The sequence below is a fragment of the Oncorhynchus masou genome, chromosome 1 (assembly GCF_036934945.1).
Source record: "Oncorhynchus masou masou isolate Uvic2021 chromosome 1, UVic_Omas_1.1, whole genome shotgun sequence".
Taxonomy (NCBI): Eukaryota; Metazoa; Chordata; class Actinopteri; order Salmoniformes; family Salmonidae; genus Oncorhynchus; species Oncorhynchus masou.
Genome location: NC_088212.1, coordinates 12,331,747 through 12,346,324, shown reverse-complemented (window position 1 = coordinate 12,346,324; position 14,578 = coordinate 12,331,747). Strand labels below are relative to the sequence as shown.

Genomic DNA, 14,578 nt, shown 5'->3' with positions numbered 1-14,578 from the left:
AAGTGTCTGAACATGGAAACAGAAACAATATTTTCTGGTGGGTTATAACAACAGAGTGCCCTATGAAGGGGAAGTAATCAAGGAGGTGATGAAGTCCAGGGGTGCGTAATGAAGGTTACCAAGTGGGCGTGAGGATGGGTTGACAGGACCGATGGTTAGGAGACTGGCCACATCGAGCACCGGAGAGGGGGAGTGTGAGTGGGCGTGACACTATAGCCTATGTCAATGAGCATTAGCATTCTAGCTAACAACTGCTGCACCAAAATAGTTATTTTGCAAAGATCACAACCAATATAATCTTTGCAAATATTCAAGCAAAAGTTTTAAAAAAAAAAATTGTAAGCGTATGAGAACTTAAAACAGTTATTTTATCCAGGCTGTATCACATCCGGCCGTGATTGGGAGTCCCATAGGGCGGCGCACAATTGGCCCAGTGTCGTGCGGGTTTGGCCGGAGTAGGCCGTCATTGTAAATAACTTTTTTAAAGTGTATTTATTATTATTTTCTCCCCAATTCTGTGGTATTTAATTGGTAGTTGTCCCATGGCTGCAACTCCTTACGGACTCGGGAGAGGCAAAGGTCGAGAGCTGCGCGTCCTCTGAAACACAAACCAGCCAAGCTGCACTGCTTCTTGACACAATGCCCGCTTAACCCGGAAGCCAGCCACACCAATGTGTCAGAGGAAACACTGTACACCTGGCAACCGTGTCAGCGCGCATGCGCCCGCCCACCACAGGTGTCGCTAGAGCGCGATGGGACAAGGACATCCCTGCCCGGCCAAACCCTCCCCTAACGCGGACGACGCTGAGCCAATTGTGCGCAAATAGCAATTCCATCACTACATTGAAAAAAATACCTTTACGTTAGTGTAAAGATGACCCAAAATCATCTGGCTCCTTGAAATCAGTGAAGCTGTTGTTGCAAAACACTGGATCGTTCCAGGCTTGCAATAGCCAATCGATTGTTTTCTTGTTTTTAAGTTTTTCCCCAATGTGTAGGATAGTCTTTGTTTTTGTGTTTGACTGTCGAATAGGACAGTCTGTTCACTTGTCTTATTGCCTCTGTTTTGCCTCGGTCTCCACATCAGTCTCTTCTGTTTATTTGTCTTGTGCTCTGCCTCTCCAGTGTCCATGTGCAGCAGCGGCGCCAGTCCCTACCATGAAGTGATACGCATGGAGCGCCGGCTCCGCTCCTCCTCGGAAGGGGCTGGGGTGCCGCGGCGGCTCCACCTCAACCTCAAAGAGCCCCACAGCGCCACCGAGGGTAACGTCCTGCTCAGAAAGAGGAACAACTCATCCTCCTCCAAGCTGGGCAGCCTGGTAGGTGTTTACGTCACTACAGTACAGTTGCAGTCCAGTACATTAGGGTTACAATGAAGGTTGCAAAACTACCAGTAATAATCCAAAGTAAGCAGAATCTTCTATGGCAATCTATGGTAACTTTGGTTATTTATACTTCAATAACATAATGTTAAAATCAAATTGTATTAGTCACATGCACCAAATGGTGTAGACCTTACAGTGAAATGCATACTTATGAGCCCCTAACCAACTATGAGGTTTAAAAAAATATATGATTAATACCTAGGATACCTAGGAATACCTAGGATAGGATAAGTAATCCTTCTCACCCCCCCCCCTTTAATGATTTAGATGCACTATTGTAAAGTGGCTGTTCCACTGGATGTCAGAAGGTGAATTCACCAATTTGTAAGTCGCTCTGGATAAGAGCGTCTGCTAAATGACTTAAATGTAAATGTAAATGATTAATAATAAGAAATAAAAGTAACAATTAAAGAGCAGCAGTAAAATAACAATATCAAGGCTGAGCAGTTGCCATACCAGGCAGTGATGCAACCAGTCAGGATGCTCTCAATGGTGCAGCTGTAGAACCTTTTGAGGATCTGAGGACCCATGCCAAATCTTTTTAGTCTCCTGAGGGGGAATAGGTTTTGTCGTGCCCTCTTCACGACTGTTTTGGTGTGCTTGGACCAATGTAGTTTGTTGGTGATGTGAACACCAAGGTACTGGAAGCTCTCAATCTGCTCCACTACAGCCCCGTTGATGAGAATGGGGGCGTGCTCGGGCCTCTTTTTCCTGTAGTCCACAATCATCTCCTTTGTCTTGATCACGTTGAGGGAGAGGTTATTGTCCTGGCACCACACGGCCAGGTCTCTGACCCCCTCCCTATAGGCTGTCTCGTCATTGTCAGTGATCAGGCCTACCACTTTAGTGTCATTGGCACACTTAGTGATGGTGTTGGAGTCGTGCCTGGCCGTGCAGTCATGAGTGAACAGGGAGTACAGGAAGGGACTGAGCACACACCCCTGAGGGGCCACTGTGTTGAGGATCAGCGTGGCGGATGTGGCCCTACTCTTACCACCTTGGAGCAGCCCATCAGGAAGTCCAGGATCCAGTTGCAGAGGTGTTTAGTCCCAGGGTCCTTAGCTTATTGATGAACGTTGCGGGCACTGAGCTGTAGTCAATGAATAGACTTCTCACATAGGTGTTCCTTTTGTAAAAATGGGAAAGGGCAGTGTGGAGTGCTGTAGAGATTGCATCATATGTGGTTCTGTTAGGGCGGTATGCAAATTGGAGTGGGTCTAGGGTTTCTGATATAATGGTGTTGATGTGAGCCATGACCAGCCTTACAAAGCACTTAATGGCTACAGACGTGAGTGCTACGGGTCGGTAGTCATTTAGGCAGGTTACCTTAGTGTTCTTGGGCACAGGGACTATGGTGGTCTGCTTAAAACATGTTGGTCTTACAGACTTGGACAGGGAGGGGTTGAAAATGTCAGTGAAGACACTTGCCAGTTGGTCAGCGCATGCTCGCAGTATATGTCCTGGTAATCCGTCTGGCCCTGCGGCCATGTGAATGTTGACCTGTTTAAAGGTCTTACTCACAACGGCTGTGGAGAGCGTGATCACATAGTCTTCCGGAAAAGCTGGTGCTCTCATGCATGTTTCAGTGTTATTTGCCTCGAAGCGAGCATAGAAGTAGTTTAGCTCGTCTGGTAGGCTCGTGTCACCGGGCAGCTCTCGGCTGTGCTTCCCTTTCTATTCTGTAATAGTTTGCAAGCCCTGCCACAACCGACGAGTGTCAGAGCCAGTGTAGTACGATTCGATCTTAGTCCTGTATTGACACTTTGCCTGTTTGATGGTTCGTCGGAGGGCATAGCGGAATTTCTTATAAGCTTCTGAGTTCGTCCCGCTCCTTGAAAGCGGCAACTCTAGCTCAGAGCGGATGTTGCCTGTAATCCATGGCTTCTGATTGGGATATGTTCGTACAGTCACTTTTGATTACGTCATCGATGCACTTGTTGCTGAAGCCAATGACTGATGTTGTTATGTACTTGAGTGAAGACCCAAAAGCGGTTTTAACAGAAACAGAGTTCTTTTAATGAAAAAACAGGAATGGCATAGATCCTCTTCCGACGTTGTCAATGGAACAAAAGATAGTTAGTAGAGTGCAGGATGCACCTGCCAGGCAGACTCCGACAGGATAGGACTAGGTGGAAGCAAACGAGACGATAGCTTGCTTCTGGCATGAGAAACACAAACGAGAATCTGACACCGAAAGTAGCAGGAACAGAGAGAGAAATAGAGACCTAATCAGAGGGAAAAAAGGGAACAGGTGGGGAAAGGGTGAATGAGCTAGTTAGGGGAGATGAGGAACAGCTGGAGAAGGAGAGAAAGAGAAGGTAACCTAATAAGACCAGCAGAGAGAGACAGAGTGAAGAGAAAGGACAGGAACAGACATAATAAGACATGACAGATGTGGTATACTCCTCAATGCCATCGGAGGAATCCCGGAACACATTCCAGTCTGTGCTAGCAAAACAGTCCTGTAGCTTAGCATCTGCTTCATCTGACCACTTATTTATTGATCAAGTCACTGGTGCTTCCTGCTTTAATTTTAGCTTGTAAGCAGGAATCAGGAGGATAGAATTGTGGTCAGATTTGCCAAATGGAGGGCGAGGGAGAGCTTTGTATGCGTCTTTGTGTGTGGAGTAAAGGTGGTCCAGAGTTTTTTCTTCTCTGGTTGCACATTTAACATGCTGATGGAAATTTGGTTAGACGGATTTAAGTTTCCCTGCATTCACTTCCCCAGCTAGTAGGGGCGCCGCTTCTGGGTGAGTGTTTTCCTGTTTGCTTATGGCGGAATACAGCTCATTGAGTGTGGTCTTAGTGCCAGCATCAGTCTGTGGTGGTATGTAGACAGCTACGAAAAATACAGATGAAAACTCTATAGGTTGATAGTGTGGTCTACAGCTTATCATAAGCAATAGCTCGAGACTACCTTAGATATCGTACACCAGTTGTTATTTGCAAAAATACCTAGTCCGCCGCCCCTTGTCTTACCAGACGCCACTGTTCTATCCTGCTGGTACAGCGTATAACCAGCCAGCTCTATGTTGGTAATGTTGTCGTTCAGCCACGACTCCGTGAAGCACAAGATAGTACAGTTTTGAATGTCCCGTTGGTAGTTTAATCTTCCTTGTAGGTGATCGATTTTATTTCCCAAAGATTGCACGTTTGCTAGCAGAAGTCAGCCCGCCCTCTGGCCCCTTTTTCTCTGCCTTCTCTTCACGTAAATGACGTGGATCTTGTTTGACAGCTTTGTCATTAATTTGTCATAAAGAAATATATATATATTATTGTATTAGATTATTTTACATGTTATGTGGCCACACATAGATAATTAGACACCTGTGATAATCTGAAGTAACAAAAAAGGTCACGAAATGTAATTTTATAAAATTAAAATAAAAAACTTTAAAGTTACTAAAATGTTGGTAGTTTATTTGTAAAAAAGTTAACAGTAATATCCCCTCTTTGTAACCCTAGTTACCATAAATTATAGGACAGGACAGCCTGGTAGGTGCTTCCACTACACTCCTGTACAGTAGTGCTACAGGACAGTGGTTGGTGCTAGCAACGTCAGGGTCGTGGCTTTGATTCCTGCTAGGGCCAGCCAAATGAAAATGTATGCACTGATGTAAGTCACTCTGGATAATAGCGTCTGCTATAATCACATATATACAGCACCAGTCAAAAGATTGGACACCTACTCATTCATTGTTTTCTACATTGTAGAATAATAGTCAAGACATCAAAACTATGAACTAACACATATAGAATTATATAGTAACCAAAAAAGTGTTAAACAAATCAAAATATATTTTATGTTTCACCTGGAATGCTTTTCCAACAGTCTTGAAGGAGTTCCCACACATGCTGAGCACTTGTTGGATGCTTTTCCTTCACTCTGCGGTCCAATTCATCCCAAACCATCTCAATTGGGTTGCGGTTGGGGTGATTGTGGAGGCCAGGTCATCTGATGCAGCACTCCATCACTCTCCTTCTTGGTCAAATAGCCCTTAAACAGCCTGGAGGTGTTTTGGGTCATTGTCCTGTTGAAAAACAAATGATAGTCCCACTAAGAGCAAACCAGTTGGGATGGTGTATCACTGCAGAATGCTGTTGTAGCCATGCTGGTTAAGTGTGCCTGGAATTCTAAATAAATCACAGACGGTGTCACCAGCAAAGCACCATCACACCTCCTCCATGCTTCACGGTGGGAACCACACATGCGGCGATCATCCGTTCACCTACTCTGTGTCTCACAAAAACACGACGGTTGGAACCAAAAATCTAAAATGTGGAGTCATCAGACCAAAGGACAGATTTCCACCGGTCTAATGTCCATTGCTCGTGTTTCTTGGCCCAAGCAAGTCTCTTCTTCTTATTGGTGTCCTTTATTAGTGGTTTCTTTGCAGCAATTTGACCATGAAAGCCTGATTTCTCCTCTGAACAGTTGATGTTGAGATGTGTCTGTTACTTGACCTCTGTGAAGCATTTATTTGGGCTGCAATCTGAGTTGCAGTTAATTTTAATGAACTTATCCTCTGCAGCAGAGGTAACTCTGGGTCTTCCTTTCCTTTGGCGGTCCTCATAAGAGCCAGTTTCATCATAGTGCTTGATGGTTTTTGCGACTGCACTTGAAGAAATTTTCAAAGTAGTGATGCACCGATATTACATTTTGGCCGATACCGATATCTGAACACCAGTCTCAACGTCAACAACAAAGAGGCGACTCTGAGATGCTGGCCTTCTAGGCAGAGTTCCCCTGTCCAGTTTGTGTGTTCTTTTGCTCATCTTAATCTTTTCTTTTTATTGGCCAGTCTGAGATATGGCTTTTTCTTTGCAACTCTGCCTAGAAAGCCAGCATCCCGTGGTCGCCTCTTCACTGTTGACGTTGAGATGGGTGTTTTGCATGTACTATTTAATGAAGCTGTCAGTTGAGGACTTGTGAGGCATCTGTTTCTCAAACGAGACACTCTAATGTACTTGTCCTCTTGCTCAGTTGTGTGCCGGGGCCTCCCACTCCTCTTTCTATTCTGGTTAGCGCCAGTTTGCGCTGTTCTGTGAAGAGAGTAGTACACAGCATTGTACGAGATCTTCAGTTTCTTGGCAATTTCTCACATGGAATTGCCTTCATTTCTCAGAACAATAATAGACTGACGAGTTTCAGAAGAAAGTCTTTGTTTTTGGTCATTTTGAGCCTGTAATCGAACCCACAAATGCTGGTGCTCCAGATACTCAACTCGTATAAAGAAGGTTAGTTATATTGCTTCTTTAAAACTTTTTCAGGATTGGTGTCCTGCGGGACGGTTGAGTTAACGTAAGCTAGTGCGATTAGTATGAGGTTGTAAGTTACAAGAACATTTCCCAGGACATAGACATATCTGATATTGTCAGAAAGCTTTAATTCTTGTTTATCTAACAGCACTGTCCAATTTACAATAGCTATTACAGTGAAAGAATACCATTGCTATTGTTTGAGAGTGCACAGTTTTGAAATTGAAAAGTTATTAATCAGTACAACAGTTTTCAGCTGTGCTAACATATTTGCAAAAGGGTTTTCCAATGATCAATTAGCCCTTTAAAATGATCCACTTTGATTAGCTAACACAACTTGCCATTGGAACACAGGAGTGATAGTTGCTGATAATGGGCCTCTGTACGCCTATGTAGATATTCCATAAAAATCTGCCGTTTCCAGCTACAATCGTTATTTACAACATTTAACAATGTCTACACTGTATTTCGGATCAATTTGATGTTATTTTAATGGGCAAAAAAATGTGCTTTTCTTTCAAAAACAAGGACATTTCTAAGTGACCCCAAACTTTTGAACGGTAGTGTATGTGTATTGAACACTATTCCTGAGGAAAAACAATACTGCGTGGATGTTTTGGAGTCTGATAACTGGAAAAAATATCTTGGGTATTGAGTAGACTGATACCCCATTTCACTGATCCCCAATCCTTAGGTAAAGCTGTACAGTGCAATATGAATGTCAATACACACAATAGGCTGACTGGGGAGGTGATTTCACACAGTCACAGTCCCGCGATAAGAGCTACAACGCTAATATTTGCCTAAACTCTTCAGTTGTGTTCTGTGGGTGTCACCAAGTAGACTGATACCCCATTTCATTGCTTCACATTCCAACCATGTTTAACATTATCTAGTCTAAATATGGCATGATTCCACCAATTGTAACCTTCTGCATCACTTTCAAAGTGGTACTTTTATTATAAAGGCAAACCGCAAATTCCACTATGGTGCCTAATCCTTATTGTGGCCAACTTCACAACACATAACCCGGTCCGGTCGAGCCTCACTAGACAGATGAAGCTAGCTGGCTGCTTATAATGTTAGCTTTGGGCAACAGGGTTAAGTGGCTGGCTATCTGTTTTATTTTCATGAACTGAAGTTAAATTTCAATAGGCGAAGTGTCTACCTGGCTAATACTTACAAGGATTCCTAAATCATTGCTAAGAATAATGAAAATGACTGCAGTTTCTACTGGTCGTTGTTTTCAGGCTGGTTGTATTGGTTCTAGCTAGGTATCAAGCTAATGCTAGCTAGCTACCCATCCCAGAAGTTGCGGTTGAACAAGTAATGCTATATTACCAACGCGATATTGTAAACACATCGTTCATGACCGGTATTTGCTTGTTTGCAGACTTTTTTGTACAGCTTTGACAGTGCTACTGATAGTAGTGGTGGCGCTTGGATTACACGTGCAAATTTAGAACACACAACATTCTTTAATAGAACTGTGTTATTTGACGTGTCAAATTAAAAGCTTATTTAACACGTCAAATAGTGTTATTGACTTGTATCTTTTTTGACAGGCAAAGACCCAAATGGCATTCCATAGTATGTCGTGAAGCTAATAGCAGTGATGTCATTACTGTGTAACTCCGGTAGGGCAACATCTGAAAAATAGCGCACTTGTGGACCGGTGCTCGACCAGTCGCAAAAGCCAACACCACCCACGACGGAGAACGGTTGATTGTCAAGGGCAATGAATTCCATTATCTTGGCATTAATGGATTTCGCCTTTGAGTTGTCTCGCTGACATTTTCTTACGCTTTCAAATGACTGCTCGACTTGTTGACCGCTCGATCCACACAGCACACATTGTGGGCTATGTTAGGAATGCTGTGTTGCACGTGTAGCGCAACATTTTACGTGGCGTCATTACGTCATGTACCTACGTTATATAGGTATGCACGTCAGCTTCGACATCGGTTTTGCACATCGCCGTTAAACTAGACATTGGGCCGATACCGATGTTGGTATTTTTAGCTAATATCGGCCGATTCTGATATGTTCACCGATATATTGTGCATCCCTAGCTCAAAGTTCTTGAAATGTTCCTGATTGACTGACCTTCATGTCTTAAAGTAATGATGGACTGTCGTTTCTCTTTGCTTATTTGACCTGTTCTTGCCATTTAAATGGACTTGGTCTTTTACCAAATAGGGCTATCTTCTGTATACCACCCCTACCTTGTCACAACACAACTGATTCCACAAATTAACTTTTAAAAAGGTACACCTGTTAATTGAAATGCATTTCAGGTGACAACCTCATGAAGCTGTTTGAGAGAATGCCAAGACTGTGCAAAGCTGTCCTCAATGCAAAGAGTGGCTACTTTGAAGAATCTCAAATATAAAATATATTTTCATTTGTTTAACACTTTTTTTGGTTACTATATGATTCCATATGTATTATTTCATATTCTGCAATGTAGAAAATAGTAAAATTAAGAAAAACCCTTGAATGAGTACAGTCGTGGCCAAAAGTTTTGAGAATGACACAAATTTTCACAAAGTTTGCTGCTTCAAATCAAATCAAATGTATTTATATAGCCCTTCAACCATCAGCTGATATCTCAAAGTGCTGTACAGAAACCCAGCCTAAAACCCCAAACAGCAAGCAATGCAGGTGTAGAAGCACAGTGGCTAGGAAAAACTCCCTAGAAAGGACAAAACCTAGGAAGAAACCTAGAGAGGAACCAGGCTATGAGGGGTGGCCAGTCCTCTTCTGGCTGTGCCGGGTGGAGATTATAACAGAACATGGCCAAGATGTTCAAATGTTCATAAATGACCAGCATGGTCAAATAATAATAATCACAGTAGTTGTCAACAGTGCAGCAAGTCAGCACCTCAGGAGTAAATGTGTCTTCAGTGTCTTTAGATCATTTTGTCAGATGTTACTATGGAATACTGAAGTATAATTACAAGCATTTCATAAGTGTCAAAGGCTTTTGTTGACAATTACATGAAGTTAATTGTGTAGTCTGGAGCGATTTTCTAGGTTAGCTAGCCAGCTATTGTCGTTCTTTTAACGTAACGTTACGTAATCAACACTGCTAGCTAGCCAGCTAGCCCCCGAATAGCAGCACTGTAGAAACTATTACACTCGACGGAACGACTTGATTAGTGTAGTGTCAACAACGTAGCCACTGCCAGCTAGCCTACTCCAGCAGTACTGTATCATTTCAATCATTTTAGTCAATAAGATTCTTGCTACGTAAGCTTAACGTTCTGAACATTCGATAAGTGTAGTCCACTTGTCATTCCAATCTCCTTTGCATTAGCGTAGCCTCTTCTGTAGCCTGTCAACTATGTGTCTATCTATCCCTGTTCTCTCCTCTCTGCACAGACCATACAAACGCTCCACACCGCGTGGCCGCGGCACCCTAATCTGGTGGTCCCAGCGCGCACGACCCACGTGGAGTTCCAGGTCTCCGGTAGCCTCTGGAACTGCCGATCTGCGGCCAACAAGGCAGAGTTCATCTCAGCCTATGCCTCCCTCCAGTCCCTCGACTTCTTGGCACTGACGGAAACATGGATCACCACAGACAACACTGCTACTCCTACTGCTCTCTCTTCGTCCGCCCACGTGTTCTCGCACACCCCGAGAGCTTCTGGTCAGCGGGGTGGTGGCACCGGGATCCTCATCTCTCCCAAGTGGTCATTCTCTCTTTCTCCCCTTACCCATCTGTCTATCGCCTCCTTTGAATTCCATGCTGTCACAGTTACCAGCCCTTTCAAGCTTAACATCCTTATCATTTATCGCCCTCCAGGTTCCTCGGAGAGTTCATCAATGAGCTTGATGCCTTGATAAGCTCCTTTCCTGATGACGGCTCACCTCTCACAGTCCTGGGCGACTTTAACCTCCCCACGTCTACCTTTGACTCATTCCTCTCTGCCTCCTTCTTTCCACTCCTCTCCTCTTTGACCTCACCCTCTCACCTTCCCCCTACTCACAAGGCAGGCAATACGCTCGACCTCATCTTTACTAGATGCTGTTCTTCCACTAACCTCATTGCAACTCCCCTCCAAGTCTCCGACCACTACCTTGTATCCTTTTCCCTCTCGCTCTCATCCAACACTTCCCACACTGCCCCTACTCGGATGGTATCGCGCCGTCCCAACCTTCGCTCTCTCTCCCCCGCTACTCTCTCCTCTTCCATCCTATCATCTCTTCCCTCTGCTCATACCTTCTCCAACCTATCTCCTGATTCTGCCTCCTCAACCCTCCTCTCTTCCCTTTCTGCATCCTTTGACTCTCTATGTCCCCTATCCTCCAGGCCGGCTTGGTCCTCCCCTCCCGCTCCGTGGCTCGACGACTCATTGCGAGCTCACAGAACAGTGCTCCGGGCAGCCGAGCGGAAATGGAGGAAAACTCGCCTCCCTGCGGACCTGGCATCCTTTCACTCCCTCCTCTCTACATTTTCCTCCTCTGTCTCTGCTGCTAAAGCCACTTTCTTCCACTCTAAATTCCTAGCATCTGCCTCTAACCCTAGGAAGCTCTTTGCCACCTTCTCCTCCCTCCTGAATCCTCCTCCCCCCCCCCTCCTCCCTCTCTGCAGATGACTTCGTCAACCATTTTGAAAAGAAGGTCGACGACATCCGATCCTCGTTTGCTAAGTCAAACGACACCGCTGGTTCTGCTCACACTGCCCTACCCTGTGCTCTGACCTCTTTCTCCCCTCTCTCTCCAGATGAAATCTCGCTTCTTGTGACGGCCGGCCGCCCAACAACCTGCCCGCTTGACCCTATCCCCTCCTCTCTTCTCCAGACCATTTCCGGAGACCTTCTCCCTTACCTCACCTCGCTCATCAACTCATCCCTGACCGCTGGCTACGTCCCTTCCGTCTTCAAGAGAGCGAGAGTTGCACCCCTTCTGAAAAAACCTACACTCGATCCCTCCGATGTCAACAACTACAGACCAGTATCCCTTCTTTCTTTTCTCTCCAAAACTCTTGAACGTGCCGTCCTTGGCCAGCTCTCCCGCTATCTCTCTCAGAATGACCTTCTTGATCCAAATCAGTCAGGTTTCAAGACTAGTCATTCAACTGAGACTGCTCTTCTCTGTATCACGGAGGCGCTCCGCACTGCTAAAGCTAACTCTCTCTCCTCTGCTCTCATCCTTCTAGACCTATCGGCTGCCTTCGACACTGTGAACCATCAGATCCTCCTCTCCACCCTCTCCGAGTTGGGCATCTCCGGTGCGGCCCACGCTTGGATTGCGTCCTACCTGACAGGTCGCTCCTACCAGGTGGCGTGGCGAGAATCTGTCTCCTCGCCACGCGCTCTCACCACTGGTGTCCCCCGGGGCTCTGTTCTAGGCCCTCTCCTATTCTCGCTATACACCAAGTCACTTGGCTCTGTCATAACCTCACATGGTCTCTCCTATCATTGCTATGCAGACGACACACAATTAATCTTCTCCTTTCCCCTTCTGATGACCAGGTGGCGAATCGCATCTCTGCATGTCTGGCAGACATATCAGTGTGGATGACGGATCACCAACTCAAGCTGAACCTCGGCAAGACGGAGCTGCTCTTCCTCCCGGGGAAGGACTGCCCGCTCCATGACCTCGCCATCACGGTTGACAACTCCATTGTTTCCTCCTCCCAGAGCGCTAAGAACCTTGGCGTGATCCTGGACAACACCCTGTCGTTCTCAACTAACATCAAGGCGGTGGCCCGTTCCTGTAGGTTCATGCTCTACAACATCCGTGAGTACGCCCCTGCCTCACACAGGAAGCGGCGCAGGTCCTAATCCAGGCACTTGTCATCTCCCGTCTGGATTACTGCAACTCGCTGTTGGCTGGGCTCCCTGCCTGTGCCATTAAACCCCTACAACTCATCCAGAACGCCGCAGCCCGTCTGGTGTTCAACCTTCCCAAGTTCTCTCACGTCACCCCGCTCCTCCGCTCTCTCCACTGGCTTCCAGTTGAAGCTCGCATCCGCTACAAGACCATGGTGCTTGCCTACAAGACCATGGTGCACGGAGCTGTGAGGGGAACGGCACCGCAGTACCTCCAGGCTCTGATCAGGCCCTACACCCAAACAAGGGCACTGCGTTCATCCACCTCTGGCCTGCTCGCCTCCCTACCACTGAGGAAGTACAGTTCCCGCTCAGCCCAGTCAAAACTGTTCGCTGCTCTGGCCCCCCAATGGTGGAACAAACTCCCTCACGACGCCAGGACAGCGGAGTCAATCACCACCTTCCGGAGACACCTGAAACCCCACCTCTTCAAGGAATACCTAGGATAGGATAAAGCAATCCTTCTCACCCCCCCCCCCCCCTTAAATGATTTAGATGCACTATTGTAAAGTGGCTGTTCCACTGATGTCAGAAGGTGAATTCACCAATTTGTAAGTCGCTCTGGATAAGAGCGTCTGCTAAATGACTTAAATGTAAAAAATGTAAAATGTAAAGTTGATGCAAAGAGTCAATATTTGCAGTGTTGACACTTCTTTTTCAAGAGCTCTGCAATCCGCCCTGGCATGTTGTCAATTAACGTCTAGGCGTCATCCTGACTGATGGCAGCCCATTCTTGCATAATCAATGCTTGGAGTTTGTCAGAATTTGTGGGGTTTTGTTTGTCCACCCGCCTCTTGAGGATTGACCACAAGTTCTCAATGGGATTAAGGTCTGGGGAGTTTCCTGGCCATGGACCCAAAATATCAATGTTTTGTTCCCCGAGCCACTTAGTTATCACTTTTGCCTTATGGCAAGGTGCTCCATCATGCTGGAAAAGTTGGATGGTTAGGAGAAGTTGCTCTCTGAGGATGTGTTGGTACCATTCTTTATTCATGGCTGTGTTCTTAGGCAAAATTGTGAGTGAGCCCACTCCCTTGGCTGAGAAGCAACCCCACACATGAATGGTCTCAGGATGCTTTACTGTTGGCATGACACAGGACTGATGGTAGCGCTCATCTTGTCTTCTCCGTACAAGCTTTTTTCCTGATGCCCCAAACAATCGGAAAGGGGATTCATCAGAGAAAATTACTTTACCCCAGTCCTCAGCAGTCCAATCCCTGTTCCTTTTGCAGAATATCAGTCTGTCCCTGATGTTTTTCCTGGAGAGAAGTGGCTTCTTTGCTGCCCTTCTTGACACCAGGCCATCCTCCAAACGTCTTCGCCTCACTGCAGATGCGTGCAGATGCACTCACACCTGCCTGCTGCCATTCCTGAGCAAGCTCTGTACTGGTGGTGCCCGATCCCGCAGCTGAATCAACTTTAGGAGACGGTCCTGGCGCTCGCTGGACTTTCTTGGGCGCCCTGATGCCTTCTTCACAACAATTGAACCGCTGTCCTTGAAGTTCTTGATGATCGATTAAATGGTTGATTTAGGTGCAATCTTACTGGCAGCAATATCCCTGCCTGTGAAGCCCTTTTGTGCAAATCAATGATGACGGCACGTATTTCCTTGCAGGTAACCATGGTTGACAGAGGAATAACAATGATTCCAAGCACCACCACCACTGACATGATGTCAGCTGGTCCTTTTGTGGCAGGGCTGAAATACAGTGGAAATGGTTTTGGGGGATTCAGTTCATTTGCATGGTAAAGAGGAACTTTGCAATTTATTGTAATTTTTCTGATCACTCTTCATAACATTCTGGAGTATATGCAAATTGCCATCATACAAACTGAGGCAGCAAACTTTGTGAAAATTAATATTTGTGTCATTCTCAAAACTTTTGGCAACGACTGTAGATGTGTCCAAACTTTTGACTGGTACTGTGTATATATACATTATACTATATTACAGTACATGAAAGGACAGCACATTAGGGGTGCTTAGTAGGTGTTTACAGCACAGGACAGAAGGACAGGACTGCAGGGGAGATGGGAGCTGTGCTAGCACCATTAGTGTTGCGGACTAAATAGCTTAGTCAATGGCCACATCCT

General features: G+C 45.8%; 1 protein-coding gene across 2 annotated transcripts in view; it reads left to right on the top strand.

Annotated features, from left to right (window-relative positions):
• LOC135515759 (serine-rich coiled-coil domain-containing protein 1-like) overlaps window positions 1–14,578 on the top strand; it is a 114,162-nt gene that overhangs the window by 9,227 nt on the left and 90,357 nt on the right. For both annotated transcript variants that reach the window (XM_064939512.1, XM_064939590.1), the window contains exon 3: window positions 1,126–1,319. In XM_064939512.1, coding sequence (XP_064795584.1) covers window positions 1,126–1,319 — 194 coding nt within the window. The remainder of the gene's footprint in view (window positions 1–1,125; window positions 1,320–14,578) is intronic.